We start from the raw sequence: 25,504 nt of genomic DNA, 5'->3' as shown, positions 1-25,504 counted from the left end.
TCTCTATCCATACCAGTCTCTCTCTGTGTGTTTGTAGTGGTGTTCAGTCTCTATCCATACCTGTCTCTCTGTGTGTGTAGTGGCGTTCAGTCTCTATCCATACCGGTCTCTCTGTGTGTGTAGTGGTGTTCAGTCTCTATCCATACCTGTCTCTCTGTGTGTGTAGTGGTTTTCAGTCTCTATCCATACCTGTCTCTCTGTGTGTTTGTAGTGGTGTTCAGTCTCTATCCATACCGGTCTCTCTGTGTGTGTAGTGGTGTTCAGTCTCTATCCATACCTGTCTCTCTGTGTGTTTGTAGTGGTGTTCAGTCTCTACCCATACCGGTCTCTCTGTGTGTGTAGTGGTGTTCAGTCTCTATCCATACCTGTCTCTCTGTGTGTTTGTAGTGGTGTTCAGTCTCTACCCATACCGGTCTCTCTGTGTGTGTAGTGGTGTTCAGTCTCTATCCATACCTGTCTCTCTGTGTGTTTGTAGTGGTGTTCGGTCTCTATCCATACCTGTCTCTCTGTGTGTTTGTAGTGGTGTGTAGTGGTGTTCAGTCTCTATCCATACCTGTCTCTCTGTGTGTGTAGTGGTGTTCAGTCTCTATCCATACCTGTCTCTCTGTGTGTGTAGTGGTGTTCAGTCTCTATCCATACCGGTCTCTCTGTGTGTGTAGTGGTGTTCAGTCTCTATCCATACCTGTCTCTCTGTGTGTGTAGTGGTGTTCAGTCTCTATCCATACCTGTCTCTCTGTGTGTTTGTAGTGGTGTTCGGTCTCTATCCATACCTGTCTCTCTGTGTGTGTGTAGTGGTGTTCAGTCTCTATCCATACCTGTCTCTTGTAGGACTCCAGCTGTCCTCTCGTGGTGTTGGCCTTGCGTACTTCTTCCTCCAGACTGACAGTGTTCTGCATGTACAGAGTGTTCTTCTCCTCCAACAGCTTGACCTGTCTCCTCAGATCTCCCAGGTCCTCCAGCTTCTTCTTATACGACTCCACCATGACCTCCAGCTTGGACACCTTGTCTGACGAGTGTCTGTGTGACACAAACACAAGCTAAGGGTTAGTGTCTATACCAGACGTTGTAGTGTCGCCAGTGGGCTTACAACTATGTCGATGGCAGGCCACTAGTGAACCACAACATGCTTGCTAGCTGGGTCAACTCATTATTGAGCGTTACCTTGCTTGGGGTCAATTCCAAATTAAAACTGAAATTCCAATTGGATTGACCCCAACCATGAAAAACAGAGGAACAGTTGTGGTGTAGGGGGTTAGGGTGTAGGGGGGTTAGGGTGTAGAGGGTAGGGTGTAGGGGTTAGAGGTCAGGGTTAGGGTTAGGGTCAGGGTTAGGGTGTAGGAGGGTTGGATTGACACCAACCATGAAAAACAGAGGAACAGTCGTGTTAGAACGTTCATCAAGTCCCTTCAGTGACTGGGCCTCGTCAGTCAGGGTTAGAGGTTGGGGTGTAGGGGGGTTAGGGGTTAGGGTGTAGAGGGTAGGGTGTAGAGGTTAGGGTGTAGGGGGGTTAGAGGTTAGGGTGTAGGGGGGTTAGGGTGTAGGGGTTAGGGTGTAGAGGTTAGGGTGTAGGGGGGTTAGAGGTTAGGGTGTAGGGGTTAGGGTGTAGGGGGGTTAGGGTGTAGGGGGGTTAGAGGTTAGAGGTTAGGGGTTAGGGGGGTTAGGGTGTAGGGGTTAGGGTGTAGGGGTTAGAGGTTAGAATGTAGGGGGTAGGGTGTAGGGGTTAGATGTTAGAATGTAGGGGGTAGGGTGTAGGGGTTAGGGTGTAGGGGTTAGGGTGTAGGGGTTAGGGTGTAGGGGTTAGGGTGTAGGGGTTAGAATGTAGGGGGTAGGGTGTAGGGGTTAGGGTGTAGGGATTAGGGTGTAGGAGGGTTAGAGGTTAGGGTGTAGGGGTTAGGGTGTAGGGGTTAGGGTGTAGGGGTTAGGGTGTAGGGGTTAGGGTGTAGGGGTTAGAATGTAGGGGGTAGGGTGTAGGGGTTAGGGTGTAGGGATTAGGGTGTAGGAGGGTTAGAGGTTAGGGTGTAGGGGTTAGGGTGTAGGGGTTAGGGTGTAGGGGTTAGGGTGTAGGGGTTAGGGTGTAGGTGGGTTAGAGGTTAGAATGTAGGGGGTAGGGGTTAGGGTGTAGGGGTTAGGGTGTAGGTGGGTTAGAGGTTAGAATGTAGGGGTAGGGTGTAGGGGTTTGGGTGTAGGTGGGTTAGAGGTTAGAATGTAGGGGTAGGGTGTAGGGGTTAGGGTGTAGATGGGTTAGAGGTTAGAATGTAGGGGTAGGGTGTAGGGGTTAGGGTGTAGGTGAGTTAGAGGTTAGAATGTAGGGGGTAGGGGTTAGGGTGTAGGGGTTAGGGTGTAGGGGTTAGGGTGTAGGGGTTAGGGTTTAGAGGGGTTAGGATATAGAGGTTAGGGTGTAGAGGTTAGGGTGTAGGGGTTAGGGTGTAGAGGTTAGGGTGTAGGGGTTAGGGTGTAGGGGTTAGGGTGTAGAGGGTAGGGTGTAGGGGTTAGAGGTTAGAATGTAGGGGGTAGGGTGTAGGGGTTAGGGTATAGTGGGGTTAGGGTGTAGGGGTTAGTGTGTAGGGGGGTTAGGGTGTAGGGGTTATGGTGTAGAGGTTAGGGTGTAGGGGGTAGGGTGTAGGGGTTAAGGTGTAGGGGTTAAGGTGTAGGGGTTATGGTGTAGAGGTTAGGGTGTAGGGGGGTTAGGGTGTAGGGGTTATGGCGTAGGGGGGTTAGGGTGTAGGGGGGTTAGGGTGTAGGGGTTAGGGTGTAGGGGTTAGGGTGTAGGGGGGTTAGGGTGTAGAGGTTAGGGTGTAGAGGTTAGGGTGTAGGGGGGTTAGGGTGTAGGGGTTAGGGTGTAGGGGGGTTAAGGTGTAGGGGTTAGGGTGTAGGGGTTAGGGTGTAGAGGTTAGGGTGTAGAGGTTAGGGTGTAGGGGGTAGGGTGTAGGGGTTAGGGTATAGAGGTTAGGGTGTAGGGGGTAGGGTGTAGGGGGTAGGGTGTAGGGGGTAGGGTATAGAGGTTAGGGTGTAGGGGTTAGAGTGTAGAGGTTAGGGTGTAGGGAGGTTAGGGTGTAGGGGGGTTGGGTGTAGGGGGGTTAGGGTGTAGGGGGGTTAGGGTGTAGGGGGGTTAGGGTGTAGGGGGGTTAGGGTATAGGGGTTATGGCGTAGGGGGGTTAGGGTGTAGGGGGGTTAGGGTGTAGAGGTTAGGGTGTAGGGGGGTTAGGGTGTAGGGGTTAGGGTGTAGGGGGGTTAAGGTGTAGGGGTTAGGGTGTAGGGGTTAGGGTGTAGGGGTTAGGGTGTAGAGGTTAGGGTGTAGAGGTTAGGGTGTAGAGGTTAGGGTGTAGAGGTTAGGGTGTAGGGGGTAGGGTGTAGGGTGTAGGGGGTAGTGTGTAGGGGTTAGGGTATAGAGGTTAGGGTGTAGGGGGTAGGGTGTAGGGGTTAGGGTATAGAGGTTAGGGTGTAGGGGTTAGAGTGTAGAGGTTAGGGTGTAGGGAGGTTAGGTGTAGGGGGGTTGGGTGTAGGGGGGTTAGGGTGTAGGGGGGTTAGGGTATAGGGGGGTTAGGGTGTAGAGGTTAGGGTGTAGGGGTTAGGGTGTAGGGGTTAGGGTGTAGAGGTTAGGGTGTAGAGGTTAGGGTGTAGAGGTTAGGGTGTAGGGGGTAGGGTGTAGGGGGTAGGGTGTAGGGGTTAGGGTATAGAGGTTAGGGTGTAGGGGGTAGGGTGTAGGGGGTAGGGTGTAGGGGGTAGGGGTTAGGGTATAGAGGTTAGGGTGTAGGGTGTAGGGTGTAGGGGTTAGGGTGTAGGGGGTAGGGGTTAGGGTATAGAGGTTAGGGTGTAGGGTGTAGGGTGTAGGGGTTAGGGTGTAGGGGGGTTAGGGTACAGGGGGTTAGGGTGTAGGGGTTAGGGTGTAGGGGTGTAGGGGTTAGGGTGTAGGGGTTAGGGTGTAGGGTGTAGGGGTTAGGGTGTAGGGGGTAGGGTGTAGGGGTTAGGGTGTAGGGGTTAGGGTGTAGTTCCTACCTGAGTACATCCATCTCGTCCTTCAGTGTCTGGGCCTCGTCAGCCAGGGAGGTGAGCTCTTCATTCTGTCCTCTCAGCTCTGTCAGCTCCTTCTCCAACTCCTCACAACGGATACGATAGTCATCCTTCGCTGCCTCCAGCCTGCAGACACACCAGAGAGAGAGAAACGTACACCTCAGTCCAAACTGAAAACACAACTGATGACAGATACACAAACTCACAGGTCACTCAGAGCCTCAAAAACTTCAACTTGAGATTTCGAGCTGGCGAAGTTTACATTGTGAGGTTGTTTGAGGATGTTGTGCTCAGTTGGTCCGTGGGGGTAACAGGAGCCACAGAAAATGCCCCAGACGGACAATGGCCTATTATGGACGAGTGCCCAAACCCATAGTCCAGTGTTTCCCAAACTCGGTCCTGGGATACAGGTGTGTAAAGTTTTGTTTTTTTGCCCCTTTCACTACACAGCTGATGGTGATGATCATCAATCTTTGATCATTTGAATCAGCTGTGTACTGCTAAGGTAAAAATTGAAACGTGCAACCCGTCGTTTGGGAAACACTGCCATAGTCTCGCAGTGACTCTCTCAGTGATGGCCCAGGGTCCTGTGGTGAACCAGACACCGTTGTGATGGCCCAAGGTCCTGTGGTGACCCAGACACCGTTGTGATGGCCCAAGGTCCTGTGGTGAACCAGACACCGTGGTGATGGCCCAAGGTCCTGTGGTGGATAAGACACTGTGGTGATGGCCCAAGGTCCTGTGGTGACCCAGACACTGTGGTGATGGCCCAAGGTCCTGTGGTGAACCAGACACCGTGGTGATGGCCCAAGGTCCTGTGGTGGATAAGACACCGTGGTGATGGCCCAAGGTCCTGTGGTGACCCAGACACCGTGGTGATGGACCAAGGTCCTGTGGTGACCCAGACACCGTGGTGATGGCCCAAGGTCCTGTGGTGACCCAGACACCGTGGTGATGGCCCAAGGTCCTGTGGTGGATAAGACACCGTGGTGATGGCCCAAGGTCCTGTGGTGAACCAGACACCGTGGTGATGGCCCAAGGTCCTGTGGTGGACCAGACACCGTGGTGATGGCCCAAGGTCCTGTGGTGAACCAGACACCGTGGTGATGGCCCAAGGTCCTGTGGTGAACCAGACACCGTGGTGATGGCCCAAGGTCCTGTGGTGACCCAGACACCGTGGTGATGGCCCAAGGTCCTGTGGTGAACCAGACACCGTGGTGATGGCCCAAGGTCCTGTGGTGGACCAGACACCGTGGTGATGGCCCAAGGTCCTGTGGTGAACCAGACACCGTGGTGATGGCCCAAGGTCCTGTGGTGACCCAGACACCGTGGTGATGGCCCAAGGTCCTGTGGTGAACCAGACACCGTGGTGATGGCCCAAGGTCCTGTGGTGGACCAGACACCGTGGTGATGGCCCAAGGTCCTGTGGTGAACCAGACACCGTGGTGATGGCCCAAGGTCCTGTGGTGACCCAGACACCGTGGTGATGGCCCAAGGTCCTGTGGTGAACCAGACACCGTGGTGATGGCCCAAGGTCCTGTGGTGGACCAGACACCGTGGTGATGGCCCAAGGTCCTGTGGTGAACCAGACACCGTGGTGATGGCCCAAGGTCCTGTGGTGACCCAGACACCGTGGTGATGGCCCAAGGTCCTGTGGTGAACCAGACACCGTGGTGATGGCCCAAGGTCCTGTGGTGAACCAGACACCATTGAAGACCCAGTCAGAGTGAGTGAGTCCCTGAGGTTCCGTGGGTGAGGGTGACCCAGACACCGTGGGTGAGATGAACCCAGGCAGTGTGATTTTTTACCAGCAGGGGCAGCGAGGGGGCTGAGGCCAACGCTGGGGGTTGGGGCCAAGGCCAGGGGGCAGGGTGAAAGGGAGGGGCAGGTAGTCCCAGTCCCAACTCAACAGAGACATCTCTGAGTGCCTGCTGTGAGTGCCAAATGGTTAGTGGCTGGTCTAGGATCAGTTGTCTTTTAGATCATGATGAATAACATAATGTGGACAAGGGAGAACTGATCCTAGACCAGTACTCCTACTCCGAGAAGCTTTATTAATATCTATTATCTACAGCTTATTAATACAGGCCCAGGTCTTATTAATACAGGCCCAGGTTAATACTTATTAATACAGGCCCAGGTCTTATTAATACAGGCCCAGGTCTTATTAATAGAGCCCCAGGTCTTATTAATACAGCCCCAGGTCTTATTAATACAGCCCCAGGTCTTATTAATACAGGCCCAGGTCTTATTAATATAGGCCCATGTCTTATTAATATAGGCCCATGTCTTATTAATATAGGCCCATGTCTTATTAATATAGGCCCATGTCTTATTAATATAGGCCCATGTCTTATTAATATAGGCCCATGTCTTATTAATATAGGCCCAGGTCTGGACTGTAGAATAATAGAGAACAGCTTATTAATACAGGCCCAGGTCTTATTAATACAGGCCCAGGTTAATACTTATTAATACAGGCCCAGGTTAATACTTATTAACACAGGCCCAGGTCTTATTAATACAGGCCCGGGTCTTATTAATACATTAATACTTATTCTTCCTAGGTTTTGGCCTTTCTAGGGAGTTTTTCCTAGCCACCGTGCTTCTACACCTGCATTGCTTGCTGTTTGGGGTTTTAGGCTGGGTTTCTGTACAGCACTTTGAGATATCAGCTGATGTACGAAGGGCTATATAAATACATTTGATTTGATATACACGAACATCTTTTGTATGAACACATTCCATTTTAAATGAATACGTGCTGCTGATGGGAGCTCAGGAACTGGATATGTCTGGTGTTGGCCTCACTTAGATGTGTGTGTGTGTGTGTGTGTGTGTGTGTGTGTGTGTGTGTGTGTGTGTGTGTGTGTGTGTGGTGTGTGTGTGTGTGTGTGTGGTGTGTGTGTGGTGTGTGTGTGTGTGTGTGGTGTGTGTGTGTGTGTGTGTGTGTGTGTGTGTGTGTGTGTGTGTGTGTGTGTGGTGTGTGTGTGTGTGTGTGTGTGTGTGTGTGTGTGTGTGTGTGTGTGTGTGTGTGTGTGTGTGGTGTGTGGTGTGTGTGTGTGTGGTGTGTGTGTGGTGTGTGTGTGTGTGTGTTGTCGTGTCTTTACTATCATTCACGTGATGATGAATATTTTATCAAATCAGTTAACGATATATAATATTATGATAATCAACTTAATTCTGTAACAATTAACTCATTAGCATATCTTGGGGCACCACAGAGTTTATTTAAACTTAACTCTTAAAGATATCTTCTATTTCAGTCATCAATCAGGCATTAATTAATTTACCTTCAGTCTCATTCTGAATGAAGCAAAATCTTTGGATATCTCTACAAACCCTAGCATAAATGATGAATCAGCGATATACAAACTGGCTTAATTATTTATTTACTAACTAACTAAATAATCACACAGAATTACATAAACACACAAACAGAATAGCTTACACATTGATGACTACATAATGCAATGAAAAGTCCCTAGTGGACTAAATGGCAGACACACTGGTGACACAAAATGGCAGACACACTGGTGACACAAAATGGCAGACACACTGGTGACACAAAATGGCAGATTCAAAAGGCTCAGGGAGAAATCCATAGCTCTTTAACCAATCAATCGCTCAGTGAGTTACAGCCTGTTTAATAACAGAACTACTACAACTTAACCTGAAAATAGCTGTGCAGCAACACTCCCCATCCAACCTGACAGAGCTTGAGAGGATCTGCAGAGAAGAATGGGAGGAACTCCCCAAATACAGGTGTGCCAAGCTTGTAGCATCATACCCAAGAAGACTTGAGGCTGTAAGGTGCTTCAACAAAGGACTGAGTAAAGGGTCTGAATACTTATGTAAATGTGATATTTCCATTTGTTTTATATTTAAAATTTTCAACAACTGTTTTTGCGTCGTTATTATGAGGTATTTGTGTGTAGATGTATGAGGACATTTAATAAAATTACATTTTAGGCTGTAACGTAACAAAATGTGTAAAAAGTAAATGGGTTTGAATACTTTCAAATGCACTTTATGCATCTTAAACACAAAATGATTCTGTAGGACTGTAATTGCAGGTGGCACGAGCAAAGCATCTGTGACAGAAACTGAATGAAACTGCCTTGTAAACGAGAAACTCATTCATACTGTTCTTAAGGTGGGGCTGAGAACCAGATAGGTCACTACCTCCCTTCTTCACTTCCTGGACCTCCCTCCCCACCCCCATCTCTCTCCCTCCCTGCCAAGACCTCCTCCACCCCCCAGCCTGGACCTAAGGGTGTTACCTGAAGGTCTCCTCCTGGAGATGTTCTAGCTGTGTCTGCAGCTGCAGGTGCCTACGTCCTACAGGACTGTTCAGGTCTTCTATGGAGTCAGACTGGTTGAGACGCTCCATGAGGATCTGGTTCTCAGCCAGGAGACTACCCCTCTCCTCCTGTAGCGCTGCCACCTGGTGGGGAAGATTTGTCATTACACATACCGACCATCTGCGATTTACTGAAAGTCTTTACAAGAAAATTGGACTTTTCTCTTTTGTAAACATGAAAAGTACAGTAATTAAAAATCTGAATTGTTCTTCAACAGCAAATTATTATTATTATTTTTTTTTTCATGACCACATTTTATGATCACAAACAATTGATTTCAAATCAGGAAAAAAGCAAGCACACAAAAACAACACAACTAAACCCACAAACTCTTAGTACAGTGCAAACTGGGCAACATGCTTTTATATGGCCTTCTCAACAACGTGATGGCAGGATCAAACTCACTCCACACAGAAGCCAAGCAGCAGTGGTGTGTTTGAGAAACAGCCAACTACTGGGTATGACTTCATCAAAACAGGCAGCTTAAGTGAAATGTACCTTAACAGCTGATAAAGCGACCTAACCCTATAACACAGACCTACTGCACTGTGAAACACCTAACCCTAGAATACAGACTTACTGCACTGTGAAACACCTAACCCTATAACACAGAGACCTACTGTACTGTGAAACACCTAACCCTAGAATACAGACTTACTGTACTGTGAAACACCTAACCCTAGAATACAGACCTACTGCACTGTGAAACACCTAACCCTAGAATACAGACTTACTGTACTGTGAAACACCTAACCCTAGAATACAGACTTACTGCACTGTGAAACACCTAACCCTAAAACACAGAGACCTACTGTACTGTGAAACACCTAACCCTAGAATACAGACTGTACTGTACTGTGAAACACCTAACCCTAGAATACAGACTTACTGTACTGTGAAACACCTAACCCTATAATACAGACTTACTGCACTGTGAAACACCTAACCCTAGAATACAGACTTACTGCACTGTGAAACACCTAACCCTAGAATACAGACTTACTGTACTGTGAAACACCTAACACTAGAATACAGACTTACTGTACTGTGAAACACCTAACCCTAGAATACAGACTTACTGCACTGTGAAACACCTAACCCTAGAATACAGACTTACTGCACTGTGAAACACCTAACCCTAGAATAAAGACCTACTGCACTGTGAAACACCTAACCCTAGAATACAGACCTACTGCACTGTGAAACACCTAACCCTAGAATACAGATTTACTGTACTGTGAAACACCTAACCCTAGAATACAGACCTACTGCACTGTGAAACACATAACCCTAGAATACAGACTTACTGCACTGTGAAACACCTAACCCTAGAATACAGACTGTACTGTACTGTGAAACACCTAACCCTAGAATACAGACTGTACTGTACTGTGAAACACCTAACCCTAGAATACAGACTGTACTGTACTGTGAAACACCTAACCCTAGAATACAGACCTACTGCACTGTGAAACACATAACCCTAGAATACAGACTTACTGTACTGTGAAACACCTAACCCTAGAATACAGACTTACTGTACTGTGAAACACCTAACCCTAGAATACAGACTGTACTGTACTGTGAAACACCTAACCCTATAACACAGACTGTACTGCACTGTGAAACACCTAACCCTAGAATACAGACTTACTGCACTGTGAAACACCTAACCCTAGAATACAGACTGTACTGTACTGTGAAACACCTAACCCTAGAATACAGACTTACTGCACTGTGAAACACCTAACCCTAGAATACAGACTTACTGCACTGTGAAACACCTAACCCTAGAATACAGACTGTACTGTACTGTGAAACACCTAACCCTAGAATACAGACTTACTGTACTGTGAAACACCTAACCCTAGAATACAGACTGTACTGTACTGTGAAACACCTAACCCTATAACACAGACTGTACTGCACTGTGAAACACCTAACCCTAGAATACAGACTTACTGCACTGTGAAACACCTAACCCTAGAATACAGACTGTACTGTACTGTGAAACACCTAACCCTAGAATACATACTTACTGCACTGTGAAACACCTAACCCTAGAATACAGACTTACTGCACTGTGAAACACATAACCCTAGAATACAGACTTACTGTACTGTGAAACACCTAACCCTAGAATACAGACTTACTGTACTGTGAAACACCTAACCCTATAACATACAGACTTACTGCACTGTGAAACACCTAACCCTAAAACATACAGACTTACTGCACTGTGAAACACCTCACCCTATAACATACAGACTTACTGTACTGTGAAACACCTAACCCTAGAATACAGACTTACTGTACTGTGAAACACCTAACCCTAGAATACAGACTTACTGCACTGTGAAACACCTAACCCTATAACACAGACTTACTGCACTGTGAAACACCTAACCCTATAACACATAGACCTACTGCACTGTGAAACACCTAACCCTAGAATACAGACCTACTGCACTGTGAAACACCAGTTCAACAACAAACATGTGATTCCTTCTGGCTCCAGAGAGACATCTTAAAGTGAAAGTTCTTTAGGAACTCTCTTTTCCAGCCACAATACCTTAAAGCTCTGTCATAAACTTACTGCTCTGTCATAAACTTACTACTCTGTAATAAACTTACTACACTGTCATAGAAGCAAATGCTAACTAATGCATGGATCTCCACCTAGGTGGATGTGGAACTGCATAGAGGACCAATGAGTCCATTGGCAGTTGGCAGCCAAGTAGGTCAACTCTCCAATGGCCATCTGTTGAGGAGGACCCCCGTTGACCATCTGTTGGGGAGGACCCCCGTTGGCCATCAGTTGGGGAGGTCCCCCGTTGACCATCTGTTGAGGAGGTCCCCCGTTGACCATCTGTTGGGGAGGACCCCCGTTGGCCATCAGTTGGGGAGGACCCCCGTTGGCCATCTGTTGGGGAGGACCCCCGTTGGCCATCTGTTGAGGAGGTCCCCCGTTGGCCATCAGTTGGGGAGGACCCCCGTTGGCCATCTGTTGAGGAGGTCCCCCGTTGGCCATCAGTTGGGGAGGACCCCCGTTGGCCATCAGTTGGGGAGGACCCCCGTTGGCCATCAGTTGGGGAGGTCCCCCGTTGGCCATCTGTTGAGGAGGTCCCCCGTTGGCCATCTGTTGAGGAGGTCCCCCGTTGGCCATCTTTTGAGGAAGCCCCCCCTTGAGCAAGGCACTTAACCCTAATTGCTCCTGTAAGTCGCTCTGGATAAGAATGTCGACTAAATGAGTAAAATGTGAATGTAAAATGGTGAGACAGAACACTGCTGCCAAGACCAAAAACCAAGCACCCAAGCACTTCCTACCACTGGGACGTCTTGGTAACACACTAGGAAGTAAACATGGGGAGGGGGAGGAGAATTAGTCTGGACGGGCAGGGTGGGTGGTTCTTGGTGAGACACAGAACTGAGGTGGGCATGACAGGACAGCTGACTAATACGCCACACAAGCTGTGTCCCAAATGGCACACTTCTCCCTAAATAGTGCACTACTTTTGACCAGGGTCCCATAAGGCATCCATCCCATAGAGCTCTGGTCAATAGTAGTGTACTACATAGTGAATAGGGTGCCATTAAGGGTGCCATTAGGGAGGCAGACACAGTCAAAGGAGCCTGGATTTCAAACAGGAGATGCTGTTATAGAAGCAGAGAGCACACTTCAAATCCAGGGCTTTCAATTCACACGCCAAATGACAAGGACTGAGAGAAATTAGGAATAAAAAGGTTATTTACCCTCTCCTCTAGTTCAATATACTCTAACCTCAGTCTATCTCGCTGCTCCTGTACATGGAAAGCCTTCAAAGCAAGGCACAGAGTAATAGAGGTTCAGTGCAGACAGGTCAGGAGAACAGAACGGGACAGGAGAACGGGACAGGAGAACGGGACAGGAGAACGGGACAGGAGAACGGGACAGGAGAACGGGACAGGAGTACAGAACGGGACAGGAGAACGGGACAGGAGAAAAGAACGGGAAAGGAGAACAGAACGGGACAGGAGAATAGAACAGGACAGGAGGACAGGACAGGAGAATAGAACAGGACAGGAGAATAGAACAGGACAGGAGAATAGAACAGGACAGGAGAATAGAACAGGACAGGAGAATAGAACAGGACAGGAGGACAGGACAGGAGAATAGAACAGGACAGGAGAATAGAACAGGACAGGAGAATAGAACAGGACAGGAGAATAGAACAGGACAGGAGAATAGAACAGGACAGGAGAATAGAACAGGACAGGAGAATAGAACAGGACAGGACAGAGAATAGAACAGGACAGGACAGAGAATAGAACAGGACAGGAGAATAGAACAGGACAGGACAGGAGAATAGAACAGGACAGGAGAACAGAACAAGACAATGTTATCAAATAGAAGAGAGAACAGACATAGTGAACACAGTACTCGGTTCTAGAATACCAGAATGAAGAAAACCTGGATGCCATTTGGTTTTAGTGGAAGGAGCCTAAATGGAATGCCGTCCTACCACGATTAAGGGGACTGTCACCAAGAAGTCTTCATGGGTCCAACAGACTCCAAATTCGGGTCCTAAAAATCTGACTTTTGTCTCAGATCTGGGTTGGGTCTGATATAATTGCCAAGGGTCTCGGGTATGTGTAAAAAATAAAAATGGTATTTACCGACCAGACTGTTCATTTAATTTAATGTGCGTGACGTGGTGAGAACTGCGTGAGCTTGTTATCTGTGTCAGCCAACTCAATAAAACGTATAGCTTATGTGTCCTGCTGAAAGCGGTTCTGGCTGCTCACCTCACGTACACCTGCTGCTGAGGAGAGAGAGTGAAAGGAGGCTACTGTTGACTGGGAAGATGGAGGCCTTTTTCATTGACGTAAAACATCAATTAGAGAAGAAAGAGGACAGTGAAAAGAAGACGACAAGCGGAATGTCCTCGGGGACAAACGTTTTAATATGGTGGTGGACAAACGAGATGAACGTTGGCCAATGAACGTTGGCCAATGAACGGTGGCCAATGAACGGTGGCCAATGAACGGTGGCCAATGAACGTGTGCAGCTTGTGTTTGGAGGTTTGACGCAATAGTATTTATTATAATTTGTTTTAATCATCATTATTATTATTGTATATCATTATTACTATTTTATGCCTATTTAAGAATCTAGAATCGTTTTTTTAAACAAGTTCTTTATTAAAATATGCAACAAATGTTTTTGTTTCATTCTGTTGAGCCGTTTTCTTCTTTGGGCCAAATGAAGTTTAGAATGTAATGCTGTGTTTGATGTTTTTAAGGACGAGTAACTGTGGACCATTTGGCCAATGGTGTTCCGATATCGATGGTGCTGGCAGGACCCAGTCGGAGGTGACTTTCTCTCCCTCTTTCTACTCTCAGATCTGAACCGGTCTGAACCGGTCTGAACCGGTCTGAACCGGTCTGAACTGGTCTGAACTGGTCTGAACTGGTCTGAACCGGTCTGAACTGGTCTGAACTGGTCTGTTTGGTTCTGTTTTTCCACAGGCCTTTACGGAACGGGTCTCAAGGTCCATTCGGAAACGCGTCTCCATTTAAAGATAAATAAATAATGTATTTATGCATATCGGGATCGGGTGGGAAAGCCACGGATTTATTTCAGGAACGAATGGGTCCAACTATTTTAGACCAGTGAAGACCTTAACCGTTAACTTTTACCCCTGGTATTCATATGGAGGTTTTAACCATTGTACTGAGGATATTTATTCCAACAACCGTTAGAACTGACTTACTTTCAACTATAGGACACCATCGTGAACCCATGACCTTCTACTATGGCTGTACAGTATCTAGTTGAAGGCAGAGACAACATTGGTCACGTAAAGGAATAAACCCAAAACTTAAGGCCAACCTGCATGTCCAGCTCGTGACATCTCTGTGCGATCTCCTCCTTGGTGGCTAGAGCCTCGTTCAAATCCTCCACCGTCTTCTTCAGCTAAAAATACAACTAGTATGTCGGAATTAACATGGACAAATACAAAATAAAGGCTGATAATACAAATAACACGATTTTAGTGTAAGACACAGTGTAATGTAGCAAGAGAACATTCTCCGTAACGTCTCACCTGTCTATCGATGTCGGCGTACGAGTCGTTTCCTCCCATTACAGGACACTCTTTGCTCATCAACTACAACAGAGAGAAGCATACACAGTGTGATGTCATCTGTTATAACACATGGAGATCATACACAGTGGGATGTCATCTGTTATAACACATGGAGATCAGACACAGTGTGATGTCATCTGTTATAACACATGGAGATCATACACAGTGTGATGTCATCTGTTATAACACATGGAGATCAGACACAGTGTGATGTCATCTGTTATAACACATGGAGATCAGACACAGTGTGATGTCATCTGTTATAACACATGGAGATCAGACACAGTGTGGTGTCATCTGTTATAACACATGGAGATCATACAGTGTAGTATGTAATCTATTATAACACATGGATACTCTACACAGTGTGATGTCATCTGTTATAACACATGGAGATCAGACACAGTGTGATGTCAACTGTTATAACACATGGATACTCTACACAGTGTGATGTCATCTGTTATAACACATGGAGATCAGACGCAGTGTGATGTCATCTGTTATAACACATGGAGATCATACACAGTGTGATGTCATCTGTTATAACACATGGAGATCAGACGCAGTGTGATGTCATCTGTTATAACACATGGAGATCATACACAGTGTGATGTCATCTGTTATAACACATGGATACTCTACACAGTGTGATGTCATCTGTTATAACACATGGAGATCAGATGCAGTGTGATGTCATCTGTTATAACACATGGAGATCATACACAGTGTGATGTCATCTGTTATAACACATGGATACTCTACACAGTGTAGTATGTCATATAAGGACACAGGAAATGGATATCTAGAGTAAAAAATACAGCCATTTGAAATGTTTACAAAGGCTTACCTCTTGAATGGCTGTCATGACAACGTGTTGAACAGATTCCTCCAGCATCATTATGGTCTGGATGTATTCTACAGGGGCAGAGGAAGACAGCACGAATGAAGAAGAAAGAAGCACCCGCAGTGTCACAATGACAAGAACTGAATGTGATGAAGCCATGAGATAAGCTGGAAGCCTCATCCTACACACTTCCTCAACTGAACTCTGTGTACTGTCTCTAGGACAGGGCTGTGTACTGTCTCTAGGACAGGGCTGTGTACTGTCTCTAGGACCGGGCTGTGTACTGTCTCTAGGACCGGGCTGTGTACTGTCTCTAGACTCTTGGACAAGGCTGTGTACTGTCTCTAGAACAAGGCTGTGTACTGTCTCTAGACAAGGCTGTGCACTTTCTCTAGGACAGGGCTGTGTACTGTCTCTAAGACAAGGCTGTGCACTGTCTCTAGACAAGGCTGTGTACTGTCTCTAGGACAAGGCTGTGTACTGTCTCTGGGACAGGGCTGTGTACTGTCTCTAGGACAAGGCTGTGTACATTCTCTAGACAAGGCTGTGTACTATCTCTAGGACAAGGCTGTGTACTGTCTCTAAGACAAGGCTGTGTACTTTCTCTAGACTCTAGGACAAGGCTGTGTACTGTCTCTAGATTCTAGAACAAGGATGTGTACTGTCTCTAGACTCTAGAACAAGGCTGTGTACTGCCTCTGGGACAAGGCTGTGTACTGTCACTAAGACAAGGCTCTGTACTGTCTCTGGGACAAGGCTCTGTACTGTCTCTAGACTCTAGAACAGGGCTGTGTACTGTCTCTGGGACAAGGCTGTGTATTGTCTCTGGGACAAGGCTGTGTACTGTCTCTTGGACAAGGCTGTGTACTGTCTCTAGATTCTATAACAAGGCTGTGTACTGTCTCTAGACTCTAGAACAAGGCTGTGTACTGTCTCTGGGACAAGGCTGTGTATTGTCTCTGGGACAAGGCTGTGTACTGTCTCTTGGACAAGGCTGTGTACTGTCTCTAGACTCTATAACAAGGCTGTGTACTGTCTCTAGACTCTAGAACAAGGCTGTGTATTGTCTCTGGGACAAGGCTGTGTATTGTCTCTGGGACAAGGCTGTGTACTGTCTCTAGACAAGGCTGTGTACTGTCTCTGGGACAAGGCTGTGTATTGTCTCTGGGACAAGGCTGTGTACTGTCTCTGGGACAAGGCTGTGTACTGTCTCTTGGACAAGACTGTGTACTGTCTCTTGGACAAGGCTGTGTACTGTCTCTAGGACAGGGCTGTGTACTGTCTCTAAGACAAGGATGTGTACTGTCTCTAGACTCTAGGACCAGGCTGTGTACTGTCTCTAGACAAGGCTGTGTACTGTCTCTAGGACAGGGCTGTGTACTGTCTCTAGACTCTTGGACCAGGCTGTGTAATGTCTCTAGACTCTTGGACCAGGCTGTGTACTGTCTCTAGGACCAGGCTGTGTACTGTCTCTAGACTCTTGGACAAGGCTGTGTACTGTCTCTAGGACCAGGCTGTGTACTGTCTCTAGGAACAGGCTGTGTACTGTCTCTAGGACCAGGCTGTGTACTGTCTCTAGGACCAGGCTGTGTACTGTCTCTAGGACAGGGCTGTGTACTGTCTCTTGGACAAGGCTGTGTACTGTCTCTAGACTCTTGGACAAGGCTGTGTACTGTCTCTAGGACAGGGCTGTGTACTGTCTCTAGACTCTTGGACCAGGCTGTGTACTGTCTCTAGACTCTTGGACCAGGCTGTGTACTGTCTCTAGGACCAGGCTGTGTACTGTCTCTAGACTCTTGGACAAGGCTGTGTACTGTCTCTAGGACAGGGCTGTGTACTGTCTCTAGGACCAGGCTGTGTACTGTCTCTAGACTCTTGGACAAGGATGTGTACTGTCTCTGGGACAAGGCTGTGTAATGTCTCTAGGACAAGGATGTGTACTGTCTCTAGGACAAGGATGTGTACTGTCTCTAGGACAGGGCTGTGTACTGTCTCTAGACAAGGCTGTGTACATTCTCTAGACAAGGCGGTGTACTGTCTCTAGACAAGGCTGTGTACATTCTCTAGACAAGGATGTGTACTGTCTCTAGGACAGGGCTGTGTACTGTCTCTAGACTCTAGGATCAGGCTGTGTACTGTCTCTAGGACCAGGCTGTGTACATTCTCTAGACAAGGATGTGTACTGTCTCTAGACAAGGCTGTGTACTGTCTCTAGACAAGGCTGTGTACATTCTCTAGACAATGATGTGTACTGTCTCTAGGACAGGGCTGTGTACTGTCTCTAGACAAGGCTGTGTACATTCTCTAGACAAGGCTGTGTACTGTCTCTAGGACAGGGCTGTGTACTGTCTCTAGACTCTAGGACCAGGCTGTGTACTGTCTCTAGGACCAGGCTGTGTACTGTCTCTAGACTCTAGGACAAGGCTGTGTCCAATAATAACTCTAGGACAAACATATTGCTCACCTGCTGGAGAGGGAAAAGAGAGAGCCATGGAAGTTTTGATCACGGAAATAAGTCCTGAAAACAAATTGCTTCCCTATGAAGCTAGAGCTATGAAGAAAGAAAACTCCAGGTTTTGGTGCAGGTACAGCAAACCAGCGCACAAATAAAATGGCGATATTCTCAAAGAAAGACAGACAGACAGACAGACAGACAGACAGAAACAGACAGAGACAGACAGAGAGAGACACAGACAGACAGACACAGACAGACAGACAGACAGACAGACAGACAGACAGACAGAGACAGACAGACAGACAGACAGAAACAGACAGAGACAGACAGAGAGAGACAGAGAGAGACAGACACAGACAGACAGACAGACAGACAGACAGACAGAAACAGACATAGACAGACAGAGAGAGACAGAGAGACAGAGAGAGACAGAGACAGACAGACAGACAGACAGACAGAGACAGACAGAGAGAGACAGAGAGAGACAGAGACAGACAGACAGACAGACAGACAGAGACAGACAGACAGACAGACAGAAACAGACAGAGAGAGACAGAGAGAGACAGAGAGAGACAGAGAGAGACAGACACAGACAGAGACAGACAGACAGAAACAGACAGAGACAGACAGACAGAGAGAGACAGAGAGAGACAGAGAGAGACAGACCGACAGACCTTGTTTCTGCTCACAGTTGACAGCACAGCCTAGTATGAGTTGCAGCATCCTGCCCAGCTCTGCAGCGTCTGAGTGTTCTCCTATCAGGTTGATGTCTGGCAGAGTGAAGTCATTGATCTGCTGTTGAAGGACCTCCTGGTTGTAGTCCAGTATACCTTTCAACACCTTCTTTAGATTACTGATCTGAAAAGGAGGAGGGAAGAGGTGACATTGGGACTGTGGCACTGACAAGGGCTTTAGAGTAGATGGCAGCAACACATAAAGACAATGTATTAAAACCACCATCATCATCATCATCATCATCATCATCATAATACCTTTAGCCGCCAGTTATCTCCCACCTCGGGCTTGATCCTACTGATCCAGTTGTCAGTGAAATACACAATGTCTCTGCAGAAGAGAAAGGTAAGTGGTCACATATGGGAGAAAGAAAGTGAAGAGAGAAGACACAGCTACAACACCTAGCTACAACACCTAGACACAACACCTAGCTACAACACCTAGCTACAACGCCTAGCTACAACACCTAGACACAACACCTAGCTACAGCACCTAGCTACAACTCCTAGCCACAACACCTAGCTACAACACCTAGCTACAACGCCTAGCTACAACGCCTAGCTACAACACCTAGCTACAACGCCTAGCTACAACACCTAGCTACAACGCCTAGCTACAACACCTAGCTACAACACCTAGCCACAACACCTAGCCACAACAGCTAGCTACAACACCTAGCTACAACACCTAGCTACAACGCCTAGCTACAACACCTAGCTACAACACCTAGCTACAACACCTTGACACAAAACCTAGCTACAGCACCTAGCTACAACTCCTAGCCACAACGCCTAGCTACAACGCCTAGCTACAACACCTAGACACAACGCCTAGCTACAACACCTAGACACAACGCCTAGCTACAACGCCTAGCTACAACACCTAGCTACAACGCCTAGCTACAACACCTAGCTACAACGCCTAGCTACAACACCTAGCTACAACACCTAGCTACAACGCCTAGCTACAACACCTAGCCACAACACCTAGCCACAACGCCTAGACACAACACCTAGCCACAACGCCTAGCTACAACGCCTAGCTACAACACCTAGCTACAACGCCTAGCTACAACACCTAGCTACAACGCCTAGCTACAACACCTAGCCACAACACCTAACTACAGCACCTAGCTACAACACCTAGCTACAACGCCTAGCTACAACACCTAGCTACAACACCTAGACACAACGCCTAGCTACAACACCTAGCTACAACGCCTAAACACAACGCCTAGACACAACACCTAGCTACAACACCTAGCCACAACACCTAGCCACAACACCTAGCTACAACACCTAGCCACAACACCTAGACACAACACCTAGCTACAACACCTAGCTACAGCACCTAGCTACAAAGCCTAAACACAACGCCTAGCCAAAACACCTAGACACAACGCCTAGCTACAACACCTAGCTAATACGCCTAAACACAACGCCTAGACACAACACCTAGCTACAACACCTAGCCACAACACCTAGCTACAACACCTAGCTACAACACCTAGCTACAACACCTAGCTACAACGCCTAGCTACAACGCCTAGCTACAACACCTAGCTACAACACCTAGCTACAACACCTAGCTACAACACCTAGCTACAACACCTAGCTACAACACCTAGCTACAACACCTAGACACAACACCTAGCTACAACACCTAGACACAACACCTAGCTACAACACCTAGACACAACGCCTAGCTACAACGCCTAGACACAACGCCTAGCTACAACGCCTAGCTACAACACCTAGCTACAACACCTAGCTACAACGCCTAGCTACAACACCTAGCTACAACGCCTAGCTACAACACCTAGCTACAACACCTAGCTACAACGCCTAGCTACAACACCTAGCCACAACAACTAGCCACAACGCCTAGACACAACACCTAGCCACAACGCCTAGCTACAACACCTAGCTACAACGCCTAGCTACAACACCTAGCCACAACACCTAGCCACAACACCTAACTACAGCACCTAGCTACAACACCTAGCTACAACGCCTAGCTACAACACCTAGCTACAACACCTAGACACAACGCCTAGCTACAACACCTAGCTACAACGCCTAAACACAACGCCTAGACACAACACCTAGACACAACACCTAGCTACAACACCTAGCTACAGCACCTAGCTACAAAGCCTAAACACAACGCCTAGCCAAAACACCTAGACACAACGCCTAGCTACAACACCTAGCTACAACGCCTAAACACAACGCCTAGACACAACACCTAGCTACAACACCTAGCCACAACACCTAGCTACAACACCTAGCTACAACACCTAGCTACAACACCTAGCTACAACACCTAGCTACAGCACCTAGCTACAACGCCTAGCTACAACGCCTAGCTACAACACCTAGCTACAACACCTAGCCACAACACCTAGCTACAACACCTAGCTACAACACCTAGCTACAACACCTAGCTACAACACCTAGCTACAACGCCTAGCTACAACACCTAGACACAACACCTAGCTACAATGCCTAGACACAACGCCTAGCTACAAAACCTAGCCACAAAACCTAGACACAACGCCTAGACACAACGCTAGACACAACGCCTAAACACAACACCTAGCTACAACACCTAGCCACAACACCTAGACACAACGCCTAGACACAACGCCTAAACACAACGCCTAGCTACAACGCCTAGAAACAACACCTAGCTACAACGCCTAGACACAACACCTAGCTACAACACCTAGCCACAACACCTAGCTACAACACCTAGCTACAACACCTAGCTACAACACCTAGCTACAACACCTAGACACAACACCTAGCTACAACACCGAGCTACAATGCCTAGACACAACGCCTAGCTACAACACCTAGCCACAAAACCTAGACACAACGCCTAGACACAACGCCTAAACACAACACCTAGCTACAACACCTAGCCACAACACCTAGACACAACGCCTAGACACAACGCCTAAACACAACGCCTAGCTACAACGCCTAGACACAACGCCTAGCTACAACGCCTAGACACAACACCTAGCTACAACGCCTAGACACAACACCTAGCTACAACACCTAGCCACAACACCTAGACACAACGCCTAGCCACAACACCTAGCCACAACACCTAGCCACAACACCTAGCTACAACGCCTAGACACAACGCCTAGCTACAACACCTAGCCACAACAGCTAGCTACAACACCTAGCTACAACGCCTAGCCACAACACCTAGCCACAACACCTAGCCGCAACGCCTAGCTACAACGCCTAGCTACAACGCCTAGCTACAACACCTAGCCACAACACCTAGCCACAACACCTAACTACAACACCTAGCCACAACACCTAGCCACAACACCTAACTACAACACCTAGCTACAACGCCTAGCCACAACGCCTAGCTACAACACCTAGCCACAACGCCTAGCTACAACGCCTAGACACAACGCCTAGCTACAACACCTAGCCACAACACCTAGCCACAACACCTAGCTACAACACCTAGCCACAACACCTAGCCACAACAACTAGCCACAACACCTAACTACAACACCTAGCCACAACACCTAGCCACAACACCTAACTACAACACCTAGCCACAACACCTAGCCACAACACCTAGCCACAACAGCTAGCCACAACGCCTAGCCACAACGCCTAGCCACAACGCCTAGCTACAACGCCTAGACACAACGCCTAGCTACAACACCTAGCCACAACACCTAGCCACAACACCTAGCCACAACACCTAGCCACAACACCTAGCCACAACAGCTAGCCACAACGCCTAGCCACAACGCCTAGCTACAACACCTAGCCACAACACCTAGCCACAACACCTAGCTACAACGCCTAGCCACAACGCCTAGCCACAACGCCTAGCTACAACGCCTAGACACAACGCCTAGCTACAACGCCTAGCTACAACGCCTAGCTACAACGCCTAGCCACAACGCCTAGACACAACGCCTAGCCACAACGCCTAGACACAACGCCTAGCCACAACGCCTAGACACAACGCCTAGCTACAACGCCTAGCCACAACGCCTAGCCACAACACCTAGACACAACGCCTAGCTACAACGCCTAGACACGCCTAGCTACAACGCCTAGACACAACGCCTAGCTACAACGCCTAGACACAACGCCTAGCCACAACGCCTAGCTACAACGCCTAGCTACAACTCCTAGCTACAACGCCTAGCCACAACGCCTAGCCACAACGCCTAGCCACAACGCCTAGCCACAACGCCTAGCCACAACGCCTAGCCACAACGCCTAGCCACAACGCCTAGCCACAACGCCTAGCCACAACCCTTAGCCACAACGCCTAGCCACAACGCCTAGCCACAACGCCTAGCCACAACGCCTAGCCACAACGCCTAGCCACAACCCTTAGCCACAACGCCTAGCCACAACGCCTAGCCACAACGCCTAGCCACAACGCCTAGCCACAACGCCTAGCCACAACGCCTAGACACAACGCCTAGCTACAACGCCTAGCCACAACGCCTAGCCACAACACCTAGACACAACGCCTAGCTACAACGCCTAGACACGCCTAGCTACAACGCCTAGACACAACACCTAGCTACAACGCCTAGACACAACGCCTAGCCACAACGCCTAGCTACAACGCCTAGCTACAACTCCTAGCTACAACGCCTAGCCACAACGCCTAGCCACAACGCCTAGCCACAACGCCTAGCCACAACGCCTAGCCACAACGCCTAGCCACAACGCCTAGCCACAACGCCTAGCCACAACGCCTAGCCACAACGCCTAGCCACAACGCCTAGCCACAACGCCTAGCCACAACGCTTAGCCACCAGGCCTAGCCACAACGCTTAGCCACCAGGCCTAGCCACAACGCTTAGCCACCAGGCCTAGCCACAACGCTTGGCCGCCAGGCCTAGCCACAACGCTTGGCCACCAGGCCTAGCCACAACGCTTGGACAACCAGGCTTAGCCACAACCCTTAGCCACAACCCTTAGCCACAACACCCACTAAAAGGTTGGTTTGATGGTTAAACAAAACTAATTTCCAGCCAAATATAACCACTGACACTCACATTTTTTGTAGGGCCTGGGCCATGACGATCCCACTTGTGAGATAGCCACAACGCTTAGCCACCAGGCCTAGCCACAACGCTTGGCCACCAGGCCTAGCCACAACGCTTGGACAACCAGGCCTAGCCACAACCCTTAGCCACAACCCTTAGCCACAACCCTTAGCCACAACCCTTAGCCACAACCCTTAGCCACAACACCCACTAAAAGGTTGGTTTGATGGTTAAACAAAACTAATTTCCAGCCAAATATAACCACTGACACTCACATTTTTTGTAGGGCCTGGGCCATGACGATCCCACTTGTGAGATAGCCACAACGCTTAGCCACCAGGCCTAGCCACAACGCTTGGCCACCAGGCCTAGCCACAACGCTTGGCCACCAGGCCTAGCCACAACGCTTGGACAACCAGGCCTAGCCACAACCCTTAGCCACAACCCTTAGCCACAACCCTTAGCCACAACCCTTAGCCACAACCCTTAGCCACAACACCCACTAAAAGGTTGGTTTGATGGTTAAACAAAATATAACCACTGACACTCACATTTTTTGTAGGGCCTGGGCCATGACGATCCCACTTGTGAGATCGTCCACTGTTCTGCATGGTGCCTCCAATCCAAACGTCTGGATCTAGAAGGACAGAAAAACACAATCATTTCCTGCTATGAAATATTACAGAGATACCCACCGAACCTTAAATGACATTCATCATTACTTGACACCTAGACATCTCCCCTCTTCACAAAGTCTCAAAACATGGCCACTGTACATTCCTAACTTCTTTTTTGGAAAAATGGAGTGGAGCTCTACAACGATTAGGTTGAGCCTTGAGCCTACTCTGTCTTCTACCTGATAACATGGTAATACTCCAGGGATGACCTCTCTGTATGTTGATAACATGTTAATACTCCAGGGATGATCTCTCTCTCTCTATGTTGATAACATGTTAATATCCAGGGGTGACCTCTCTCTATGTTGATAACATGTTAATATCCAGGGATGACCTCTCTCTCTCTATGTTGATAACATGTTAATATCCAGGGAAGACCTCTCTCTATGTTGATAACATGTTAATATCCAGGGATGACCTCTCTCTCTCCATGTTGACAACATGTTAATATCCAGGGATGATCTCTCTCTCTCTATGTTGATAACATGTTAATATCCAGGGATGACCTCTCTCTCTCTATGTTGATAACATGTTAATATCCAGGGATGACCTCTCTCTCTCTCTCTCTATGTTGATAACATGTTAATATCCAGGGATGACCTCTCTCTCTCTATGTTGATAACATGTTAATATCCAGGGATGACCTCTCTCTCTCTCTCTCTATGTTGATAACATGTTAATATCCAGGGATGACCTCTCTCTCTCTCTCTCTATGTTGATAACATGTTAATATCCAGGGATGACCTCTCTCTCTCTCTCTCTCTATGTTGATAACATGTTAATATCCAGGGATGACGCCTCTCTCTATGTTGATAACATGTTAATATCCAGGGATGACCTCTCTCTCTCCATGTTGACAACATGTTAATATCCAGGGATGATCTCTCTCTATGTTGATAACATGTTAATATCCAGGGAAGACCTCTCTCTCTCTATGTTGATAACATGTTAATATCCAGGGATGACCTCTCTCTCTCTCTCTCTATGTTGATAACATGTTAATATCCAGGGATGACCCCTCTCTCTATGTTGATAACATGTTAATACTCCAGGGATGACCTCTCTCTATGTTGATAACATGTTAATATCCAGGGATGATCTCTCTCTATGTTGATAACATGTTAATATCCAGGGATGATCTCTCTCTCTCTATGTTGATAACATGTTAATACTCCAGGGATGACCTCTCTCTATGTTGATAACATGTTAATATCCAGGGATGACCTCTCTCTAT

The 25,504-nt window shown here is 47.9% G+C and overlaps 1 protein-coding gene across 1 annotated transcript in view; it reads right to left on the bottom strand.

Annotated features, from left to right (window-relative positions):
- LOC139408263 (protein Hook homolog 3-like) overlaps positions 1-25,504 on the bottom strand; it is an 80,980-nt gene that overhangs the window by 34,864 nt on the left and 20,612 nt on the right. Inside the window, exons 2-11 of the mRNA XM_071151948.1 lie at positions 24,145-24,230; positions 18,795-18,867; positions 18,477-18,660; positions 15,351-15,418; positions 14,462-14,524; positions 14,248-14,331; positions 12,129-12,191; positions 8,295-8,458; positions 3,997-4,137; positions 816-1,017 (exon numbers count right to left, since the gene is read on the bottom strand). Of these exons, the coding sequence (XP_071008049.1) occupies positions 816-1,017; positions 3,997-4,137; positions 8,295-8,458; positions 12,129-12,191; positions 14,248-14,331; positions 14,462-14,524; positions 15,351-15,418; positions 18,477-18,660; positions 18,795-18,867; positions 24,145-24,230 (1,128 nt within the window). The remainder of the gene's footprint in view (positions 1-815; positions 1,018-3,996; positions 4,138-8,294; positions 8,459-12,128; positions 12,192-14,247; positions 14,332-14,461; positions 14,525-15,350; positions 15,419-18,476; positions 18,661-18,794; positions 18,868-24,144; positions 24,231-25,504) is intronic.

The sequence above is a fragment of the Oncorhynchus clarkii genome, chromosome 5 (assembly GCF_045791955.1).
Source record: "Oncorhynchus clarkii lewisi isolate Uvic-CL-2024 chromosome 5, UVic_Ocla_1.0, whole genome shotgun sequence".
Classification (NCBI taxonomy): Eukaryota; Metazoa; Chordata; class Actinopteri; order Salmoniformes; family Salmonidae; genus Oncorhynchus; species Oncorhynchus clarkii.
This window is presented reverse-complemented; position numbering and strand designations above follow the sequence as displayed.